Below are 19,337 nucleotides of genomic sequence, written 5' to 3' on the forward strand. Positions count from 1 at the left end.
TTGATTTATACTTTGAAGTGTGTTTTATATCCCGGTAATAAGCTGCTTCAGCGCCGGTGTCATGGGTTCATGTTCCACTTCACTGCAGCACCGACACTTTAAGAAAACAATTGTTGTGTTTCCTGGTGGACATTATTTTGGTAAATTATTTTCCCCACTGCTGCAGGATCCTGTTTTCAGGAGGTGGTTTAAAATGAAGAGCAGCTAATACCAAAATGTGCCATATCTAATGCAAAATGCAGTAATGACGTTCTGTATATGTTTTCATCCAATCAGAAATCTGCATCAGTTCTAATTTTATGCACTGGACCATCGTAGCCAGTGAAGCTCTGGTGTAATCTGTAAGGCGATGAATTTTTTATTATTTTGGATGGTTTAGTTTTTAGTGTTGCAGTTGGTTGAGTAAGGCGGTGAATCAGAGATGAAAGAGGGGAGATCGATTGCTGAAAACCGAAATGCTGCCATGAACAGAGGGGTCCACCTTAAAAGTTGACGGAAAAATGTACCTACATTTTAAATATCTGATTTGGGTCTGCTCCCCTTTTTCTTACGAGCGTGGATCAATAATGAGACTGCTTTCTAGTGAGCGAGTGTCAGAAATGTCGACGCTTAATCATCGTCAGTTCCTGAGCTACACACTATTTTGTGAGCAGTCCCGCTCTGAGATGATTTACACACCTAAAACGTGAGCAGAGAGCGAACATCAAAGTTTGGGGAACAGAAAGAAGCAGCGAGGAGTCCGATCCGGTGAGCAGGAGTGGTGCGGAGCGACGACAGCGTTGCTCACTGAAGCATGTGCACCTGTAACACTGACTCGTTAGGGTGACACCTTCCTCCTGCTCCGGCCACGTCATGGTGCTGCGTATTGATCCACCGTCGTACTTCACTGACAGCAGCGCTCCAACTGGTGTTCACTCCACAACTGTTGCTGCGACGACGCTCCACAGAGATGTTTGTGACAGTACAGGAACGATTCAGAGTAACTGAGCGAAGGTTGATGCAAGCAGGGTTTTTAAACTACAGTCGATTTGTTTCAGTCATCCACTGTGAAATGCTGGAATGTCTTCGTCCAGGTGTTTGTCGTCGTTTCTCCGTCTGAGAAGTGGTTCAGAGACGCTGCTCGTCCACAACTGGACCACCATTTGATTGGACTGTTGCTGACTGGAGTCTTGACATCTTTACTTTGTAAAATTCAATTCAATTCAACTTTATTCATAAAGCGCCAAATCAAAACAGGTTATTTCATGGCACTTAACACATTAAAGTCCTTCCAGCAGAACTTTACAACATTATACAGAGAAACACAACAATTCAACAATTCAACAATTCAACAATTCAACAATTCAACAATTCCCACATAAGCTAGGAGGGAAAAATTCCTCTTTAAGGGAGAAAAACCTCCAACAGAGGGAAGAAAAACTCCCTTTAACAGGAAGAAACCTCCGACAGAACCAGGCTCAGAGGTGGAGAACATCTGTTAACAGAACCAGGATCAGAGGTGGGCGGAGCATCTGCCTCGACCGGTTGGAGTGAGAGGAGAGCAGAGAGAGAAAAGGACAGCATAGAGATAGAAGAGAAGAAAATCTGTTCGTAACAGTTGTTTTCTTATGTCGAAGTGAAAATGCTTTGAGCCTCTGATGCCATGCTCTCTTCTGGTCTGTCTCGTCCTTCCTTGGACTGTTTTCGAAACTTTCATTCTGTGGTTTAATGCTGAAAAAGTCTCTTTTTGTTTATAATAACAGTTTGTCTTCAGTCACTGAGTTCTGATGTCACGTTTCTCACGATCACGATGATACTCTGTAAGCAACGTTTAGCTGGAAACTTGATTTACTTGATGAGTTGATTGAATCCACCCGAGTGTCATCTGAACGCTGCTTCAATGAAGATGTGACTTTCTGTGTGAAAGAGTTAACATGATGAAACCCTCTGATTTGCTTCAGTTCGATTGCTGAATAAGAAATCGTGCAGAATCAAAAAAAAATACATCTTCACTTTCTATGTCAGAATTTCAGAAGCTTTTTTTTTAAATGTTTTTAAAACCTCGAAGTTTCAGATTATTTCCAGGCACATCTGAAAATAAGACAGATTTTTGATGTGGTGTCAGGCTTTTGGACCCCTTTATAAGTAGGTTATTGGCCTGTCTAAAAACGTCAGATGATTACATCACACAAGCAAGACGAGGAGAAATGAATGAGGAGCGACTGCAGCCTTCGGCTTGTTACAAGCTCCTTAAACAGAGCTGTTTTCAGACTTCACTACATCACGCTTGTCAAATTTTAATTTGGCTGTTTTACTGTTCGGGTTTTATTCTTATTGCCTTTTATATATTTATATTTATTGTCCCCTCAGGTCTCCCAGGAATCCGCAGCAGAAGATCATCAAGCGGGTCATCGGCCTGGAGGGAGACTTCATCAGGTCGGAAGTGGCCCTCTTTCTCCTTCCAGTGACAAATCACTGAATACCCCACTGAGCCATCAGAACTACGTACCACTGATAAACAAAGTGATGTGTTTTATATCACATCTCTGATGTAATAAACCAAACGTGATCTCAGGTGGATGTGAAACAGCAGCCTGTTTAGTCAGAAAACTCCTCAGCGGTCGCACATCTAATCGCATCACGCTGCCGTCTGATCAGATGAGCTGTTATCACCTGGTGGTCCAAATACATCCCTGCTCTGCTCCTGCACACACACAAACCACTCAGTACAGTTAAAAACACCCACGATTTAAAACTAGTTTTAAAAATCTTTTTAATGACAGAATACATCCTTTGCTGTAATAATTTACTAACTAATTACCAACCTTTTTAATAACTAGGGTATAGTGGGAACTTTTCTTTTGTGAGAATTCCTTGTGAGCAAAGAAAGGTTCATATTTTAAAGTTTCAAACAGACCCTGTGATCGACCCTTCAAGTTTATCACCACCAGCAAAAATATGCCCCAAAACCACAACAAAATGAGCAATTTTCAAAATGTTTGTATTTTTATTGCTTCTGCTCTGATTTTTTTATAGTGTTTTATTTCCTACATTTGTTATATATATAATAGTATATATTGAATACGAACTGTAGCTTATTTTTGTCTGGACTGCGACAGCAGGGACAGCTGGAAGTTTAAATATATTTACTGGCTGCGGACAAATATTGAAAAACATTAACTGTGACGTCTCCGAACCACATTTCGTTGAGCTCGATGGAAAACGTTAAGTGATCAAAAAAAGATGGGAAGGTGGATTCAGAAGGTTAAGATTGGTGTTCTTATTCTTGGTGGAAGTGCACTGGATAGCAGGGACTGTGTGTGTGTGTGTGTGTGTGTGTGTGTGTGTGTGTGTGTGTGTGTGTGTGTGTGTGTGTGTGTGTGTGTGTGTGTGTGTGTGTGTGTGTGTGTGTGTGTGTGTGTGTGTGTGTGTGTTCGTCCCCCTGGATATTTCCTTCAGGAGGAAGTGGGAGCTGTTCTCCATGACAGCGTGTTCTCGTGAGGAAATGAGCTCCACCGTTCAGATAATGAGACGCAGCGGGGGAACGGACCAAACCGGGCTTCTGCCTCTGATACAGCAACTTCACCGAAACGCACCATCTGATTGTTGGACCGTCTTTTATTCATTACAGAGAGTGTCGTGTTTCCAGTCGTTCTCCCTGCGAGTCTTTTTTCATCTTAATCAGGAACAAAAGAACATGAAACTTTAGCACAAAACCACAGAATCTTAGACTGAGTCTGTTTACACGAAGACATGGTGAATCAGCTGTTGTACTTCTGAAGCTCAGTCCGGTTCTGCTGATCCGTGAGACATACTAGTATCCTAGTTACTGATTCCTGCAGGTTACTTGTACTTCTGATGTTTACAAACACAAAGCAGCAGTTTTGAAATGATATATTCATTTTCAAACCTGAGTTATGGCTGACCTCCATGCTGCAGTGGTTAGCTCCGTCCATGTCTGGCTTCCTTCCACAGTCCATTGACTGCAGGTTTGAGTGTGAATGTAAATGGATGTCTTTCTCTATATATCAGCCCTGTGATTGGCTGGTGACCTGACCAGAGTGTATCCCACCTCAGTCATCTGGGACGCTCCTTAATTCATGTTGAAGCTCCGCCCACAAAATAATGGAAAAGAAGAAGAGGCATTAAAAGGAAGTGTACTCATTTCCAAATCGCATCCTTTTTCTTTTTACTTCAAATGTCGCGTTACAGATTACGACGTATGTGACCAAGAGGGTCAAAGTTCAAGGCGCATTCTTATGATGAAGTAGTATGTCTCTTTTGTAGGCTAACATGCTACATGCAACAGTAGTAGGGTAGCTGCAGTACGCACTCAAAGTAACAAGAAAGAGGACGTGATTCAGAACGTCGTGGCGGACACAAGGCCAGCTGGGAAGGTGAATCTTTGATTGGGGGGTCGTGGCAGACGGGCAGGCAGGTCATCGTGGAGGCAGTAGGACGGGTGTCAGAGAAACTAACACACAATGTGGCTAAAAACATGGCACAAACCGTAGGCGGCGCGCCGATCCGGCAGGGATCAGTGGAGCTGACGTGAATACTGGCAGGTGTTTTCATTCCTGGTGATGAGCAGATGTGCAGAGAGAGTGAGAGAGAGCGGGGGGGGGGGGGGTAAAGGAACATGAACAGACAGACATAACTCAAACACACCCAGCAGCCTGGAAATAACCGAGACGCCCTCACAGAACAGGCAGGCAGGTGTCACAGCGGGGAGTCCGTGGCACGTTCACATGCACTGGGCCGGTCCTGCTGCTGTGGTCAGAACAAATAGGATTTGATTCAGTTTTTACCTTTTGCTGAGTTTTATGAGATTATTTACACATTAAAACCTACTAATGACATTATTTCTTAAAAGAATCCTCACTTCAGCCCCAAAATGTTTGCACGTAAAACATTGATCGTTCCATTTTAACAAAAGACAACTGCAGTCTAGTATTTACATACAGGATTAATATTGATGTGTCATCATAGTGTGCAGTTTCAGCACTGAAACACGGGAGTTCCTGACGACAGGTCAGACACATGGTCACTCAGGAGGAAAATCAGAGGAAAACTCGACAAAGTTTAAAAATCTCTGCACTTAAAAATATTTACATCCAGTGATGTTCGATTATTCACACACACACACACACACACACACACACACACACACACACACACACACACACACACACACACACACACACACACACACACACACACAACAGGTCAGAGCATATTCACCTGTTTCAGTCCAGTGTGTGCTGTTAACACTAATGAAAGGAGGTGTGTGTTTGTTTTTGTGTCTCTGTGATTAGAAAACATTTGAATGTTTTAAGTATCTCAGTTAAAAAATTCTCTTCATCATCTTGGTGACACACTCTGACCCTTTGTTCAGTAAATAAACCTGCAGTCATCTGGAGCTCATCTGTGGCGTCAGTGTGTTGTGAGGTGTTAATGAGTCTATCTATAGATGAGTGTGTCTGCGTTAAACCTTCAGTAACGAGATGCTGTCTGCGTAGCTCACGTTAGTCTGGAGACGCTGGAACACTTTTAAAGGCTTCTCAACAGTGACAGCATTAACAAGGTTTTGGGTGCAGTAAGGGAGACGCAACACTGACGAGAACTTTTTCGTGCCACCTCAATTGACCAGACCGAGTTAAATGAAAGGCTGAATGATGTGAGGTCAGAGGTCGTTGGTTCTGTGAAGACTTCATTGTTGTTTCCCCTCAAACGCAGCAGAGAATTGCTGTCTCGGCTGTAACCTTCTTACTTCTGTAAAAAGGTCCCAGCTTGTTTTCTGGGTTTTTTCCCATCTTTGTGAGTCAGTAAATTCAGCTGCTATGGCTAAATCAATATTTATGTGTCCAAGGCCTCTTTGGTCAGCTGGCCTCCCAGACTGAGACGCGCACACACACACACACACACACACACACACACACACACACACACACACACACACACACACACACACACACACACACACACACACACACACACACACACACACACACACACACACACACACACACACACACACACACACACACACACACACACACACACACACACACACACACACACACACACACACACACACACACACACACACACACACACACACACACACACACACACACACACACACACACACACACACACACACACACACACACACGCACAAAGAATTGCAGACAAATTTCCATTTAAAAAGTCAGTGAGGCTATAATTCACAATGTTCCCCTGCTAAATGATAAATCAGGGCTACAACAGGCTCGTAAGAGTCCGGAGGGAAGATGAAGGGAGTTGAACCGCCTCCTCATAAAGCATGACGACCTGATGAAGCAGCTACAGGATGAGATGAACGCCACCGTCCTCCTCCACTTGTATTGGGCTGAACGTGTCCTCGTATCAGATCTCTGTTGGAGTGATTAGGTGGCGACAGGAAGTGACGCCACGGGGATGATTAACGATAATAAAATTGAAGTACTTGTGCCAAAGATTTGATCCGCCATCCATGCGTCCACGCTGATGGCTGCCGTAATGTTTTCCGGTTTTTCATCATCTGAAATATTTGGAAATTTCTCAAAATGTGACAAACATTAATTTAAGGATGATTTTTTTTTATTATTTACTGGAGTTTATAGCAAATTTTTGGATGATGTTGCAGCATGAATGCTACTGCAGTAGTCGAGTCTGACTGTAATGTAATGTCTGTCTGTCCAACCCAGTATCACGGTGAAATAGCCACACCAGTCCACTACAGCAAATGTGAAAGAGTGAAACTTACATGCACGTAAATGTCACATGACACAGCATCATGTGACCAAGGTCTTGCAACATAGGCAACATTAGGCGGTATTAGGGGGCAGGACGGTGGCTTGGTGTTCTTAGTCCCAGACTGCCATGAGGGACGATGAGGTCTGACAACGTTTTTCTTGTTTTTTGTTTCCTAATCCGACCACGTGTTGTCGCTCTAAGTTTCATTTTCCTGTGAATCACACGGCTCCACGCATGCAGTATGTTTCATGTTTACGTGAAAACGTGTAACTTTCACACCTAGACAGGCCAAAGCGTGACTATTTCACGTTTTGCCAGGTTGGTCTGTCTAGTATATATTTCTGGTTATTTAAAGAAAAAGGCAGTCAAATGTTTTGAGAAAGCTCTACATAATCTTTCAGCCCATTATTGATATTTTATTGATATTTGAAACAACATCGTTTTCTTCTGTCCGGCATCTTTAAATAGAAACTTGTAGCGTTGCTACAAAAGTCTGATTGAAAAACCTTTTTTCTTTTTCTTCTTCTTTTGTCTCCTGGGCATCTCTTCAGGACTCTGGGCTACAAGAACCAATTCGTTCGGGTTCCTGACGGTCACTTCTGGATCGAGGGGGATCATCACGGACACAGTCTGGACAGCAACAGCTTCGGACCGGTATGAACTGATCACGCTGCAGTTACACAATATCAGTCAAATAAATCAAACTGGCCACACTGTGCCTCTCTAAAGATCTCCGTACATTTTATGTCCAAGAATTTGAGGTTTTGTAGGTTTATAATAGGGATGAGCATTTCAAGCAAAAATACTATTTGAAATTCGATTATTTATGGATATTCATTTATTTTTTGAAAGAATTCAGACGCAGAACTTTTTGTTGTCATCTTTACACGTTTCTGCTGTTCACAACGTGACATCTAACATCACAGCACCACACAGTCTCACCTGCAGCGCTCCAGAGCCTGGTAGCAACCTGTTCTTCTTCCCCTGTTTTTTAATGACGGCTGGCTTTTAGGTGCATTATCGCCACCTTCTGACGGGAGTAACACACGACAACCAGGCGGCAGTAAAAACACGGGAAATAAGGAAGGACGATAGTTGCATATAAAAAGTTATTTTTGTTTTATATTCTAACGACTATGCAAATCCTCAAAATTCATGTCCCATCTCTAGTTTATAAAGTATTGCTTAAATAGAAGAAAAAGTAGTGAATGTGAAGGTAAGTAAGCCTCAAAATGACAACATCAAAGTGCCTGTGTGCAAGGCATGAAATCAAACGGGGCCATTTGATTCTGATGGAAAACATGTTAGTGCAGCAGAAATAAGCTGAAAAAGAACAAGGAGCTTCGTGAAGACTCATGAATGAATAAGAAGTCCACAACACGTGTCCGTATATCATATGTCATCAGCTCCAATATGATGTTTACCCACATTTCTTGGATTTACAGTATGTCTGAAGCAAACGGAGGTGATGGGTTCTGCATTTTGTGTGCATCTGTGTGTGTGTTGTCTGTCAGTATTTTTGTTGGCGTTAACGAGGACTTGTGCGTTAACAGATCTGAATGGTTTTGTAGAATTGGTTTGCTTCTCCTCCAAACACAAATATTTAACTAAGGCTGTTTTCAGGCTCCTCCTCACTTCTCCGCAGCAGAAAGACTATTAACATTCTCTTATTGACTCCTGTTCTCTGCGTGCTGTTTTTAGTTTTGCCCCTCTTGGGTTCAGCAGTATAAAATGTTCACCAAGGAAGTAGCTGTTTGCTATGGGCGACACATTACAGGCTCGATAGAAGGCCCAGATCTCCAGCTGAAATGAATCTAGCTGAGGAGCTCAAAAGAAATCCCCCCAGAGCTCAAACTCAGAACACATGGACCAACAGCTCCGCAGAGCTTGTCTGGTTTTACATTTTACTCCCAAGACAATTCCCTGTGTACCACAGCAGCCGCAGCTTCTTGTTACTTTAGAAAGAGGGACAGAAAACCAATTCTGCCTCACAAAGGCAGAGAGCAGTGACTACACAAGAGACACAGATTTACAAATTGGCTGATTATTAATCATTGTTACAGACCTTACATACACCCACCCTCACAAAACAGCAGATATTGCTCTGAATATTTCATCATTAATGGGTGCAGAGAAAAAGAAAAGGCATCATTGTCTCTCGAGCTTTCACGTTTGCAGTTGTGTAGTGTGAATTACTAAGAATTAGTAATTATTAAGAAAATCTTCAGCATTATCAATGCAGTAAACCAGAGCTTAGTGAAAGATGGTGTCTTTGTAGGATATATTTCTTTTTACTTGTAAGACATGCTGGATTTCTTTCTGAGGCACGATTTATTAGAAATATTCTGTGTATTTGTTTGATAGGTACATTTTGTATTTGCAAAACAAAATGCCTCTGTTTGTTAATGGTGTTTTGTATTAGCAAGCCACACTGTGAGTTAATAGGGCTTTTATTACAAATGTTTTAATTGGAAAGAAATTAGCTCATATGAACCATAAACCTGTGTCCATGTCATCCACACTTTTCACCATTTTCACAACCAATTTTTAAGTCTCTACTTAATGGATCTAACACAGAAAGATGAAATCCTCATTATCTAGTCTTTCCTTCAAAGTTCTATTAGTTCAGTTATTTTCCAACCACAACACCCATCGTTAAACATATCTGAACTAGATAGATAGATAGATAGATAGATAGATAGATAGATAGATAGATAGATAGATAGATAGATAGATAGATAGATAGATAGTAGGTAGTAGGTAGGTAGGTAGTAGGTAGGTAGGTAGGTAGGTAGGTAGATAGATAGATAGATAGATAGATAGATAGATAGATAGATAGATAGATAGATAGATAGATAGATAGATAGATAGATAGATAGATAGATAGATAGATAGATAGATAGATAGATAGATAGATAGATAGATAGATAGATAGATAGATAGATAGATAGATAGATAGATAGATAGATAGATAGATAGATAGATAGATAGATAGAGCAGGATGTACAGGGCTACAAACACACTACAAACCAAACTGGAGTTGTCGGTGGAAATCAGAGGTCTGTACAGAAAACAGTAATTTTAGATAGATAGATAGACCAGATAGATAGATAGATAGATAGATAGATAGATAGATAGATAGATAGATAGATAGATAGATAGATAGATAGATAGATAGATAGATAGATAGATAGATAGATAGATAGATAGATAGAATAGATAGATAGGATAGATAGATAGATAGATAGAGCAGGATGTACAGGGCTACAAACACACTACAAACCAAACTGGAGTTGTCGGTGGAAATCAGAGGTCTGTACAGAAAACAGTAATTTTCACCAGCCGTTGTGAATATAGTGGTCTGTCTGTCTCAGTTGTTCTCCAAGGAGACATGTTGTTAGACAGCACTTTCAGGCAGAGTTGAAGAGCAGCTTTCAGCTCCCATCCCTTCTAGAACACATTACCATCATGCACCTCACAACATCACAATTACCTCTTCATCCTTGTTGAATGGCAGAAGCTGCAGTAGCATCTTATCCAGCCTGGCTGCATTCTTCTTCTCTTTATGGAGGGAAAACATCACGACACGCTGTGTCTACGCATCTGACAGTTTAATGTCATCACCGGATAGAGGAAGCAAGAGTAAACATAAAACCGCTGAATCAATCAATAGGGTATATTCAGGACATATCTCATCCAGTGAGGTCTCATTTCAATAATACAATATATTCCTTTTTTAAAACCTGCCCTGCAGTGCTCGCTGCCACCCACCTCGCTGTCCTTTTACTGAGACATACAACAGCGCCCACAAATGATGCATTCAGCCTGTGGGTCCATCAGAAATAGTCAAAAACTAAAAAACTAAAACAAAGAAAAAGCCCTTAATGTCTGCATATATTCTACAGTATGAATATATATAGAGAGACCGAAATTTACGTAAAGTGTCTTACTTTTTAATTTTTTTTCTCGTTTTATTTATTTATTTTCATTTTTGGAGAAATTTAAAACTTGGAAAATTGTGAAATGAAGGAAAACAGATGAGTCAGAATTCCAGTCACGCCGTGGGAAGTACGGCCTATAAAGAATTTAAAGCTGCAGTAATTAAGATTTTTACTGCGCCCAAAGCACAAAACGACCGCGCTACATCTGTGTGGAGTTGATGAGTGTGTTGCTCGATATGAGGGAGTCATCCAGGGCTCAGGTAGCTGCTTTTAGAGCTTCATACCCAACCGTGACGAGGACGGAAACAGAGAAGAGGAATGAACCAAAGAACCAAAGAAATCGTTGAAAATAAAAGACCAAAGAACTGAAGGATGAACCAAGGAGTTAGACAAATAACCACTGAATCAAAAAAAGAACCAGCTAACCAATGATCTTAGCAAAATAAAATAAAGACACGGAACCAAAGAGAGAGCTACAGAACAGATATCAAGGAACATGATTTTAAAATACCAAAGAAGGAAATCACGAAAATGAAGAGGCCAAAGGCCAAATAAAGATGAAGAATGAACTAAGCCAAGAAGAGGAAAAGAATAAACTGACAGAACTCGGCAGCCAAAGAATCCCAGAATAAAACAACGAACTATAAAAACGCTCTGAACCAAAGAACCAATGAATGAACCAAAGGAGTTTTGAAAGAACAAATTAAAGATCAAAAACTGGACAAAGAATCAGTGGATCAAAGAAGGAACAGAGGAACCAAAGAAGTAAGAAAAGGGACAAAGAATCAAGTAACCAAGGGGGAAGTCATGAACCAGAAAAAGAGGTTTAGAGTTACCCCAACCAGCTTATCCAGTGAGGTCCAGAAGTCAAGTCTGGAATAGAAAACCCATGGACGTCGGTTTCTATGTCTGAAGAGAAAAAGAAGGACGAGATCCTGGTTAGCGGGTTCAGTTGGACAAAGCAAGACCACTTTAGTCACCCGAACATCACAGGATAATACTTAATCCACAATAACACTATTTGAATAATCCTTTCAATAATTTTCTGAAAAACATTTTGTCATTCCACTTCTCCAATGAGAGAGTAATTTTAGAAAGACTTGTTTTGGGTTTAGGACGATTGGTCCGACAAAGCAGTTGTGATGTTGTCACCTTGGAAAATGAAATGGACAATTTCACGATTTTCTGTTGTGACCAAGCAATTAAGCAATTAATGGAGTAAATAATTGACATTCATCAAATATAAAAGTAACTTTGTTGCATCCCTAATGAGAAATAAATAAATAACTAACAAAGTAATTTTGTGACCCAGATGACAGAACCAAGGGACTCAGAACCGGCAAAAAATGATTTAAATGATAAGATTAAAGGAAGAAAAAGATCTCTTCTGACCTGGACATCCATTGTCTTCCATCATAGTTTTTAGTTCTGGTTTTAACCACATTTGTAGAAAACTGGATGTTTGCAGTTGTATGAAATGTGTAATATAAATACATTTTGATTTATTTCTCGCCGCTACAGAACACTGACCTGCTCCTTAACTGCAGACAGATAAATGTTAATCAGCTGCTTCACTACTTCACGTTATTAAACTGGATCTTGACATGCAGCTGTTCTGAGGTCTGAGAGTTGTTTTTTCCTGTTGCTGAGACTACAACTCTGCGTTAGCTGCCAGGTCACCCTGAAAATCAAATCTCTTCAGTCGAGCTCAGATCAGACTAACGGCCCGATACACAGACGGTCTAAAGGATGCTCTGAAAATGGAGATGAAGGCAACATGGTGATTTTTTTTTTTGTAACATATTTGCCAGCTTTGGGGAGATAACAGACATCATTAGAAGCATTTGATATTTGCTGGCGCTCGTGTGATCGACCCCGATGCAAAGCAGCTCTAATTGATGCAGTAAGGACGATGTTGGACAACAGTGAGCGACCTGATCTTCAGCTGTCAGCTTGCCACTTTCGATTATCTCAGCTGTTGATGTCTGCACGTCTCCGGACCTCAACCTGCATGTAAACCAGACTGTTTTAAATCCCTCTAAATCAGCTTTTCTCTGCACACAGTGAGGCTCTCTTCATTTCGGAGCAGCAATAAAATTATTTATAATATGAAATCAAAATCTTACTGATACTGAAAAAACACTGATTATTGATAATGAGACATATTTGTTTTCATTCAAGTAGCTCATTAGAAACGATAGAAAAAAAAATCAAAAATCCTTTTTAAAAAATGTTTACACCAGTGTCTAACCACTTGTTCTTTTAATTTTTTTATAGCAACTTTAATAACAAATGTTGCTTATTAACTGTTTTGCTGATAATGTAAAAGTGCTTAAACCACTAATAGGACATTTTGTTTGGCAACACTAGCAATGAAAATTGTTTTGTAAATGTCTACATGTAAATAAAATATATATATATATTTATTTATTTTTTAAGTAGAAAGAAGGGCTTTACATAAAATGAAAACACTTCTCAGTACAATGAAAGATGGTAAAATAAAGTTTTGAGAGTTTTGTATTAATTTACTGATGCTTTCAGTGTCTGTTAGAGTTTTCCATGACAGGATGCCCTTCAGACGTCTTTAATGAGACCTCCAGACACGATCTGAGGCTGAGGTGTGTTTGTTTTTCCCAGGTGTCTGTGGGGCTGCTTCACGGTCGGGCATCTCACATCATCTGGCCACCAAACCGTTGGCAGCAAATCAAACCATCCCTCCCCCCAAACCGAGGGCCACTGGACACCGACGAGGAGGAGGAGGAGGATGAGGGATGAAGAAACACACACACACACACACACGTTGTTTCAGTATGAAAACATTCTCAAACACACATCACTTTTATTTGTTCAAAAATTCTGATTCAGGGGAAGATAGACTCTCTTGTGCGAGTCTGATTTTGTGTTATGTTCATTTTGCCACAGTCCAGTTGTTACAGATGACTTGAACAAATTTCTCTCGAAGACATCTTGTCTGAGCTACAACCACAAAGACAGTTGAAGTCTTGAAATGAAGATGCCATTAAGTTTTTCCAGTGCTGACTGTAAATTATCTTGTGTGGTGCTAATACCTGATATCAACCTGTATTCATCACCTTAACTATCCCCAGCCTTATATTTAAACTGTGACCATCTTGAGTTTGTTGAAAAAAGCGTGAAAGGTCTTGAAAACCAGAAATATTAAATAAATAAAAAAATTATATTTTAAATGGAGTCTTTAAATTTGCCATCCATGTCTAACATCCTAAAGGTTTCACTGTTTTATTAGTTACTAAATGGTTTTGCTTGATATGTTTTGATGTTTTTTTTCATTGGCAAAAGGTTTTCCACATCAGAAAGAGCTGTGTTGTTGGTGAACATAGAAATTGCAGGACTTGGGAACTGTTTGCATCCTGTGTGCTGCTTGTAGCTCAGAGTCTGCAACGAAAGAGTTTTGGTTAAAATTAAGGAAATATTGTGGTTTTGCTTTTGTTACTGTGGACATTTTCACTGTTAAACCAAGATCACAAGTATGACTCTCTGCAGGTCTGCTAGCAGGAATAAAACGGGACACTCCTCGTCTAAACGTACATAACAGCCATAAAAACCTCAGTCATAATTTACAATCAGCAGATATTGTAGAAAAACCATTGAAAAGACTGTCAGTGCATGCATCCTTTCAGTATGTAGAAATTATACAGCAACTTCTGCATAAATATTCTTTTCCAAAGCTTTATGTATTTTACTGATAAAAAGTGAAACGCTGTGGAAGCACAGTATTTTACTTTTAAAATGAATTTACAGTTGTCTTTCTGTATTATTTACACTCAGTGTCTGGACAGTGTTGTTCTGTACAAAGCTGTCGTTTCAACGACACAACATGCGGTTGAGTGATGTCGTAGGTTAATTTTTGATAACTTGTGTTACTACAGATGTCATTGTTCCTCTGATTTACGTCTGGAACAGAATCGACAGGGTCTGGTTTCACTTTGGCTCTTCGTCTCCAAATAAATGTATTCAAATGAAACCTGAAGAAGATACGTGTCTGAAATCACTGCTTCAACCATCGCTGTACAAATACCTCCATCACCACAAACTCATGACATATTTTCATTTTCAGATGATTCAGATTACTGACGTTGCCTTTTGGTGAGAATCATTCATATCATCAGATCCTGATTACACCCTCCAGTGAAAACCATTTTTTTAAAACTACCTACAGACAGAAAAAAAAATTACAGTACCTATATTTAAGGATGTTTTTAGGATAAAAGCTTCTTTCATGTCTCTTCTCTCAGCATGGTCACGATGTTCAGTGCCTCTCACTTAGTCGTCATCTAAACATCTATCTTCACTTTCCTGTTGTTTATGTCGCTGGTGTTGTCGAGTGTGAGCAGGAGGAGTCTGATATTTCACAAAGACTCTTATTATTCCCTCCTTTCTTGCTCTGAGAGGAAAAACAAGCTTTTAGCTTCCCACATTAACCAGGTTATCTCAGTTAGAGTGAAACTGTTGGCAGCCAGCTGACTTCTTTTCAGCCCTCCAACAGCTGAGAAGCTCCATATTTTACGAGGTGCATCGCTGACTTGCATAAATCAAACCGAAGGAGCACCTCTGGAGCATTCAGACAAATAAAGCTCGAATGTGTAGCTGTTGAGTCTGTGATGCTGACAGCTGTGTCGCGACGTAATGGGACCCTTGAAGCAGCAAAGGGGCTAAATGCAGGTGTACTCAACCCTCTCACTGAGGCTCTGCATAATTAACACACTTAAATGTGCAGCGCATGTCTGTGTCAACTGATTTGGATGTTTATGTTGGTGCAGTGGGGATTGCAGCTGAGGTAGACTTTTCTTTTGTTGCCGTCTATTAGCTTCGTCGTACACAAAGCTGCCGAGGTGTCAACGATGAAGTGATCCGATTTTGTTGATCAAAGGTCGGAGGTCATATTACTGTGACGTCACATCTTCCCCAGTCTTGTGAACATGATATATTAGGGCTTGAAGGAATTTCTTCAAATTTGGCACATTGACATGAACTCAAGGATGAAGTGAGTACATTTTGATAATCAAAGGTCAGAGGTCAAGGATGACATGACCTCATGATCAGTCCTATCCATCCGTCCTATTCTTGTGAATGTGATATCTCAGGAACGCCTTGAGGGAATTTCTTCAAATTTGGCACTGACAGTCACTTGGACTGAAGGATGAACTGATTACATTTTGGTTTGTCAAAGGGAACTGTGACCTATTTGTGGCCATAACTGAATAATTCAAATATCTGATTAATTTAATGATTAAATGATTGTTCTTCTTTTCTGTCCATTACTTATCACCAAAACTGAGGACCAGAAGAAGAGATTCAGACCATATTTCATATTTATTGCAGATAAATTGGTGTCCATCTAGAAATTGTGGTGTTTTTGTAGATGTGCTGTCAGGATTGAAGTTGTGTGTGAAACATCCAGGTTTTAGAGTTTATATCTTTGCAGTCTGTATGATGTTTAGCCAGATGTACATGTAAACCATTTGCTTGGCCAGTAGAGGTGTAAGACCGCTAGGTGTTAATTCTACTTTTTTTTTTTTTGCCATATTCAGAACTTCCTACACCATCTTTAAATGCTTAGCTGTTATACTAGTCATCTCTGACAGAGTAATATCCACTCTGGGTGATAAAGCTTGTGTTTGCACATTCCTCGCTACTTTGCATCCTGCATTTACCTTATTTACTGAGAGCTGAAGGGACTCATCAGTCTTTCTCTGTGTACGTGTAGCACTAAGCCTCTGTTCTGTTTCTGTGCCAACGAACGCCATCGGTTGCAGCTGCTAGGATATCGGTGTCGCCGCAGTGAGATAATGCCTTGTTTAGACGTTCAGGATTAGCACACAAACAGGAAGGATGCCGCATGCCGGGCCGTTCTTTCTCCATTTGTTAAGAGTCAAATAGACTCCTGCTGAAAACAGCTTTTTTTGTATAATTCTCTGGATTGAATTTCCCAGGTTATATAAAAAATACACACAAAGAACTCAAGATAAAAAATAAAAAAAACACCTTACTGCCCTGCTAGCATAGTCTATCATAGGAATTACAAAATACTTCAGTTTGCCCCAGTGACCACAGCAGATGTCCAGACTCATCAAATTTGTAGGTATTCTACTAAAGAAAAGAAGATTCAAGAAGACCTGTTTTTGGGGGCGTGTCTGTTTGATTGACAGGCCTGTGGTGCAGTCAGGTTACAGCTATCGGTGGGCGGGACGTAGTATCAGGTTTCCAATTAGATCGGTCAGATCCACCGCTGGCTCCTCCCCCAGCTCGTCCAAATATGGTCACTTCCTGCTCCAAACCGCTCCGAACTAACAAGATGGTGACGGACAGAATCTGAACTGGAGGATTCATAACGTTCACAAACCAACCGTTGACGCCGCTGTCGGTTGCTGCTTGGGTTAAAGTCACTTATGTATAGTCGGATAAATCTGTAAGATCATAATGTAGTTTCTCAGGAAATATAGTTTTATGCTAAATTTATTACCCAGCTCAAACTTGTCTCTCTGCATCTGTTTGGTTTGTTGAATCTGCAGGAAATAATCTAAGAGGTGGTAAGAGAATCAGATCGGGGTGTCATATTGTGAACATATCAATATGACATTTATCTTCACTCTGTTTTATTGCTGATGCTGCTTCATCTTGCATAAATCCTTATTCAAATGACCTCAAAAACAACATGAGATGATCCCTGCGTGAGTCTCACTGGGAAAGAGAATCAGTCCAACCATCTGGGGGAGAAATGTATTCCCATATCAATGTCATGTGGTCATGCATATTCCAGCAGTTTGGCCCCTTACTGCCCTGCATCAGGTTTTCGTGGATCCCTAATGAAATCTTGGAGCTGTATATAAATACTCCACAGCTCATTTGACTGTTTGATTGCTGCTCTCTCACAGTGATCTTGACCACTTTGAAAAGCAATTATGCTGATAAAGCCTCGCAGGGTCAGTCGGGTACTTTGGGCCTTTACCTTGCCTGTGAGTAACTAAGCCCCGGAGTCTGGTGGACGGAAGTGTTTCATCCAGCTCTGTGATGGATATTAAACAGCGCTCAGCTGCTGCTTGTAGGAGAGAGATGTAAATTAACTTAGGTTGCCCGCTGAGCCACGGGGGGATGGAGCAGCAAACTTATCATTCGTCCAACTCTGAGTCAGCCTGATGATGATGACTGAGGCTTGGGGCACAAAATCTTCAAAAACCTGACAAAGCAGAGTGGCTCAACTTGAAAAAATATATAGGTCCCATATTATTTAACATGATATTTCCATTTCTTTTTTATTACAAAAGTATACAGATACTGTGAAAGTGTCAAAACGTTTAGTCCACGTATGCACGCAGCCCGTATACAGCATCATACCTCACCACGGCCAACTGTTTAACCTTTTATGTAGGAGCAAATAAAAAAACGGTCATTTTGTCGTGAACCTAGCAAGCCGCAAGAGCAAAGAAAACCTATAATTGGCCAGGGTGTCCGTCACTCAGAAAATGGTCAGCCAATCAGAAAAGAGGGTCGCTGATATCAGTGCACCTTGAAGACACTGACACACAACCGCCTGTTCTTGGTAGAGCTGCAGAGATAAGCTTAAGAAAGGACATATATAATTATATATAGAGATGTTTTTTAGTATTTAAACCACAAGAATATATAAATTATGGATCTCAAGACTGCATATCAAACAACAGAGAAGTGTAAAATATGGGACCTTTAAATCTGCTGGCTGCTGCTCTTACAGCTTTTTTTTAACTGCTCCCTCAGATGTTTGTCAGTCTGCTGTCAGATCTTCTTTACAAATAGGGAAAAACTGAATCCTTTCCTTCCTCCAGCTGTCGCAGATGTATCGTCATGTGCAGTAGCTTAATAAATGTCTGGAGGACTTGATTTATATTTAGACTACTTTGCTCTCATAGATCTTTTTAAACAAACTCCCACTATCACTTCAAACCATTAACATGTCTTTTACATCCATCACAACAAGGCAGCTGAAGATTGTTTTCACCTTAATTAACACTTCTGTATTAGATCAGATAGATCTATCTTTATCAACAGGATACATACTGCAGGCTTTTCAGGTTTCTGTGAACCTGCTGTACAGGTTAAGTTCAGAGACTTCTCCTGTTGTGCGTGAAAGGAGCGCAGCACTGTGATGTGCACATGTGACGCGCACAAAATGGATGGTCGCATTTTCTTTTGTTTAAGTTGTTTAAGTGTGAATTTGTTTTATATTGATTGTTTCTATGACTTTTGAAAGGAACTGATTTTAGAGCAGTGCTCTAATATAAGCTCATTTAAAAGTCTGCCCTCCCCTGAGTGGCCAGCAGGTGGCAGTGCAGCGCTGTGGTTTCACCTCGTGACTGGACCGTGTCTTCTTCTCCTGCTACGTCACAGCTGGAGAGGACATTGAACAGGAAGCCAAGCATCTGCCTGTGATCATTTTATCCTGTTTTCTCAGGTTAGTGATGTGTGAAAATCCTTCCAGATAACTTCAAGTGTTTACACATCACCTTGTTTAATTTGTGTGTTAGAGGACGGTTTCCAAAATCAGTGATTAAGTTTCATATAAGGTCGCCATTTTGTATTTGTTCTCAGTCACATGTTCAGTGTGTTGTTCTCAGTCACATGTTC

At 40.5% G+C, this 19,337-nt stretch overlaps 1 protein-coding gene across 2 annotated transcripts in view; it reads left to right on the forward strand.

The window, feature by feature from the left end:
- Window positions 1–14,698, forward strand: part of immp2l (inner mitochondrial membrane peptidase subunit 2) — a 121,221-nt gene extending 106,523 nt beyond the window's left edge. For both annotated transcript variants that reach the window (XM_069714465.1, XM_069714466.1), the window contains exons 4-6: window positions 2,350–2,415; window positions 7,308–7,410; window positions 13,335–14,698. In XM_069714465.1, coding sequence (XP_069570566.1) covers window positions 2,350–2,415; window positions 7,308–7,410; window positions 13,335–13,472 — 307 coding nt within the window. In that variant the 3' untranslated portion in view covers window positions 13,473–14,698. The remainder of the gene's footprint in view (window positions 1–2,349; window positions 2,416–7,307; window positions 7,411–13,334) is intronic.
- Window positions 14,699–19,337: the final 4,639 nt, after the last annotated feature.

The sequence above is a fragment of the Brachyistius frenatus genome, unplaced genomic scaffold (genome assembly GCF_029030835.1).
Source record: "Brachyistius frenatus isolate BFR_SWC_R1_liver_20210118 unplaced genomic scaffold, ASM2903083v1 Contig_131, whole genome shotgun sequence".
Lineage (NCBI taxonomy): Eukaryota > Metazoa > Chordata > Actinopteri > Embiotocidae > Brachyistius > Brachyistius frenatus.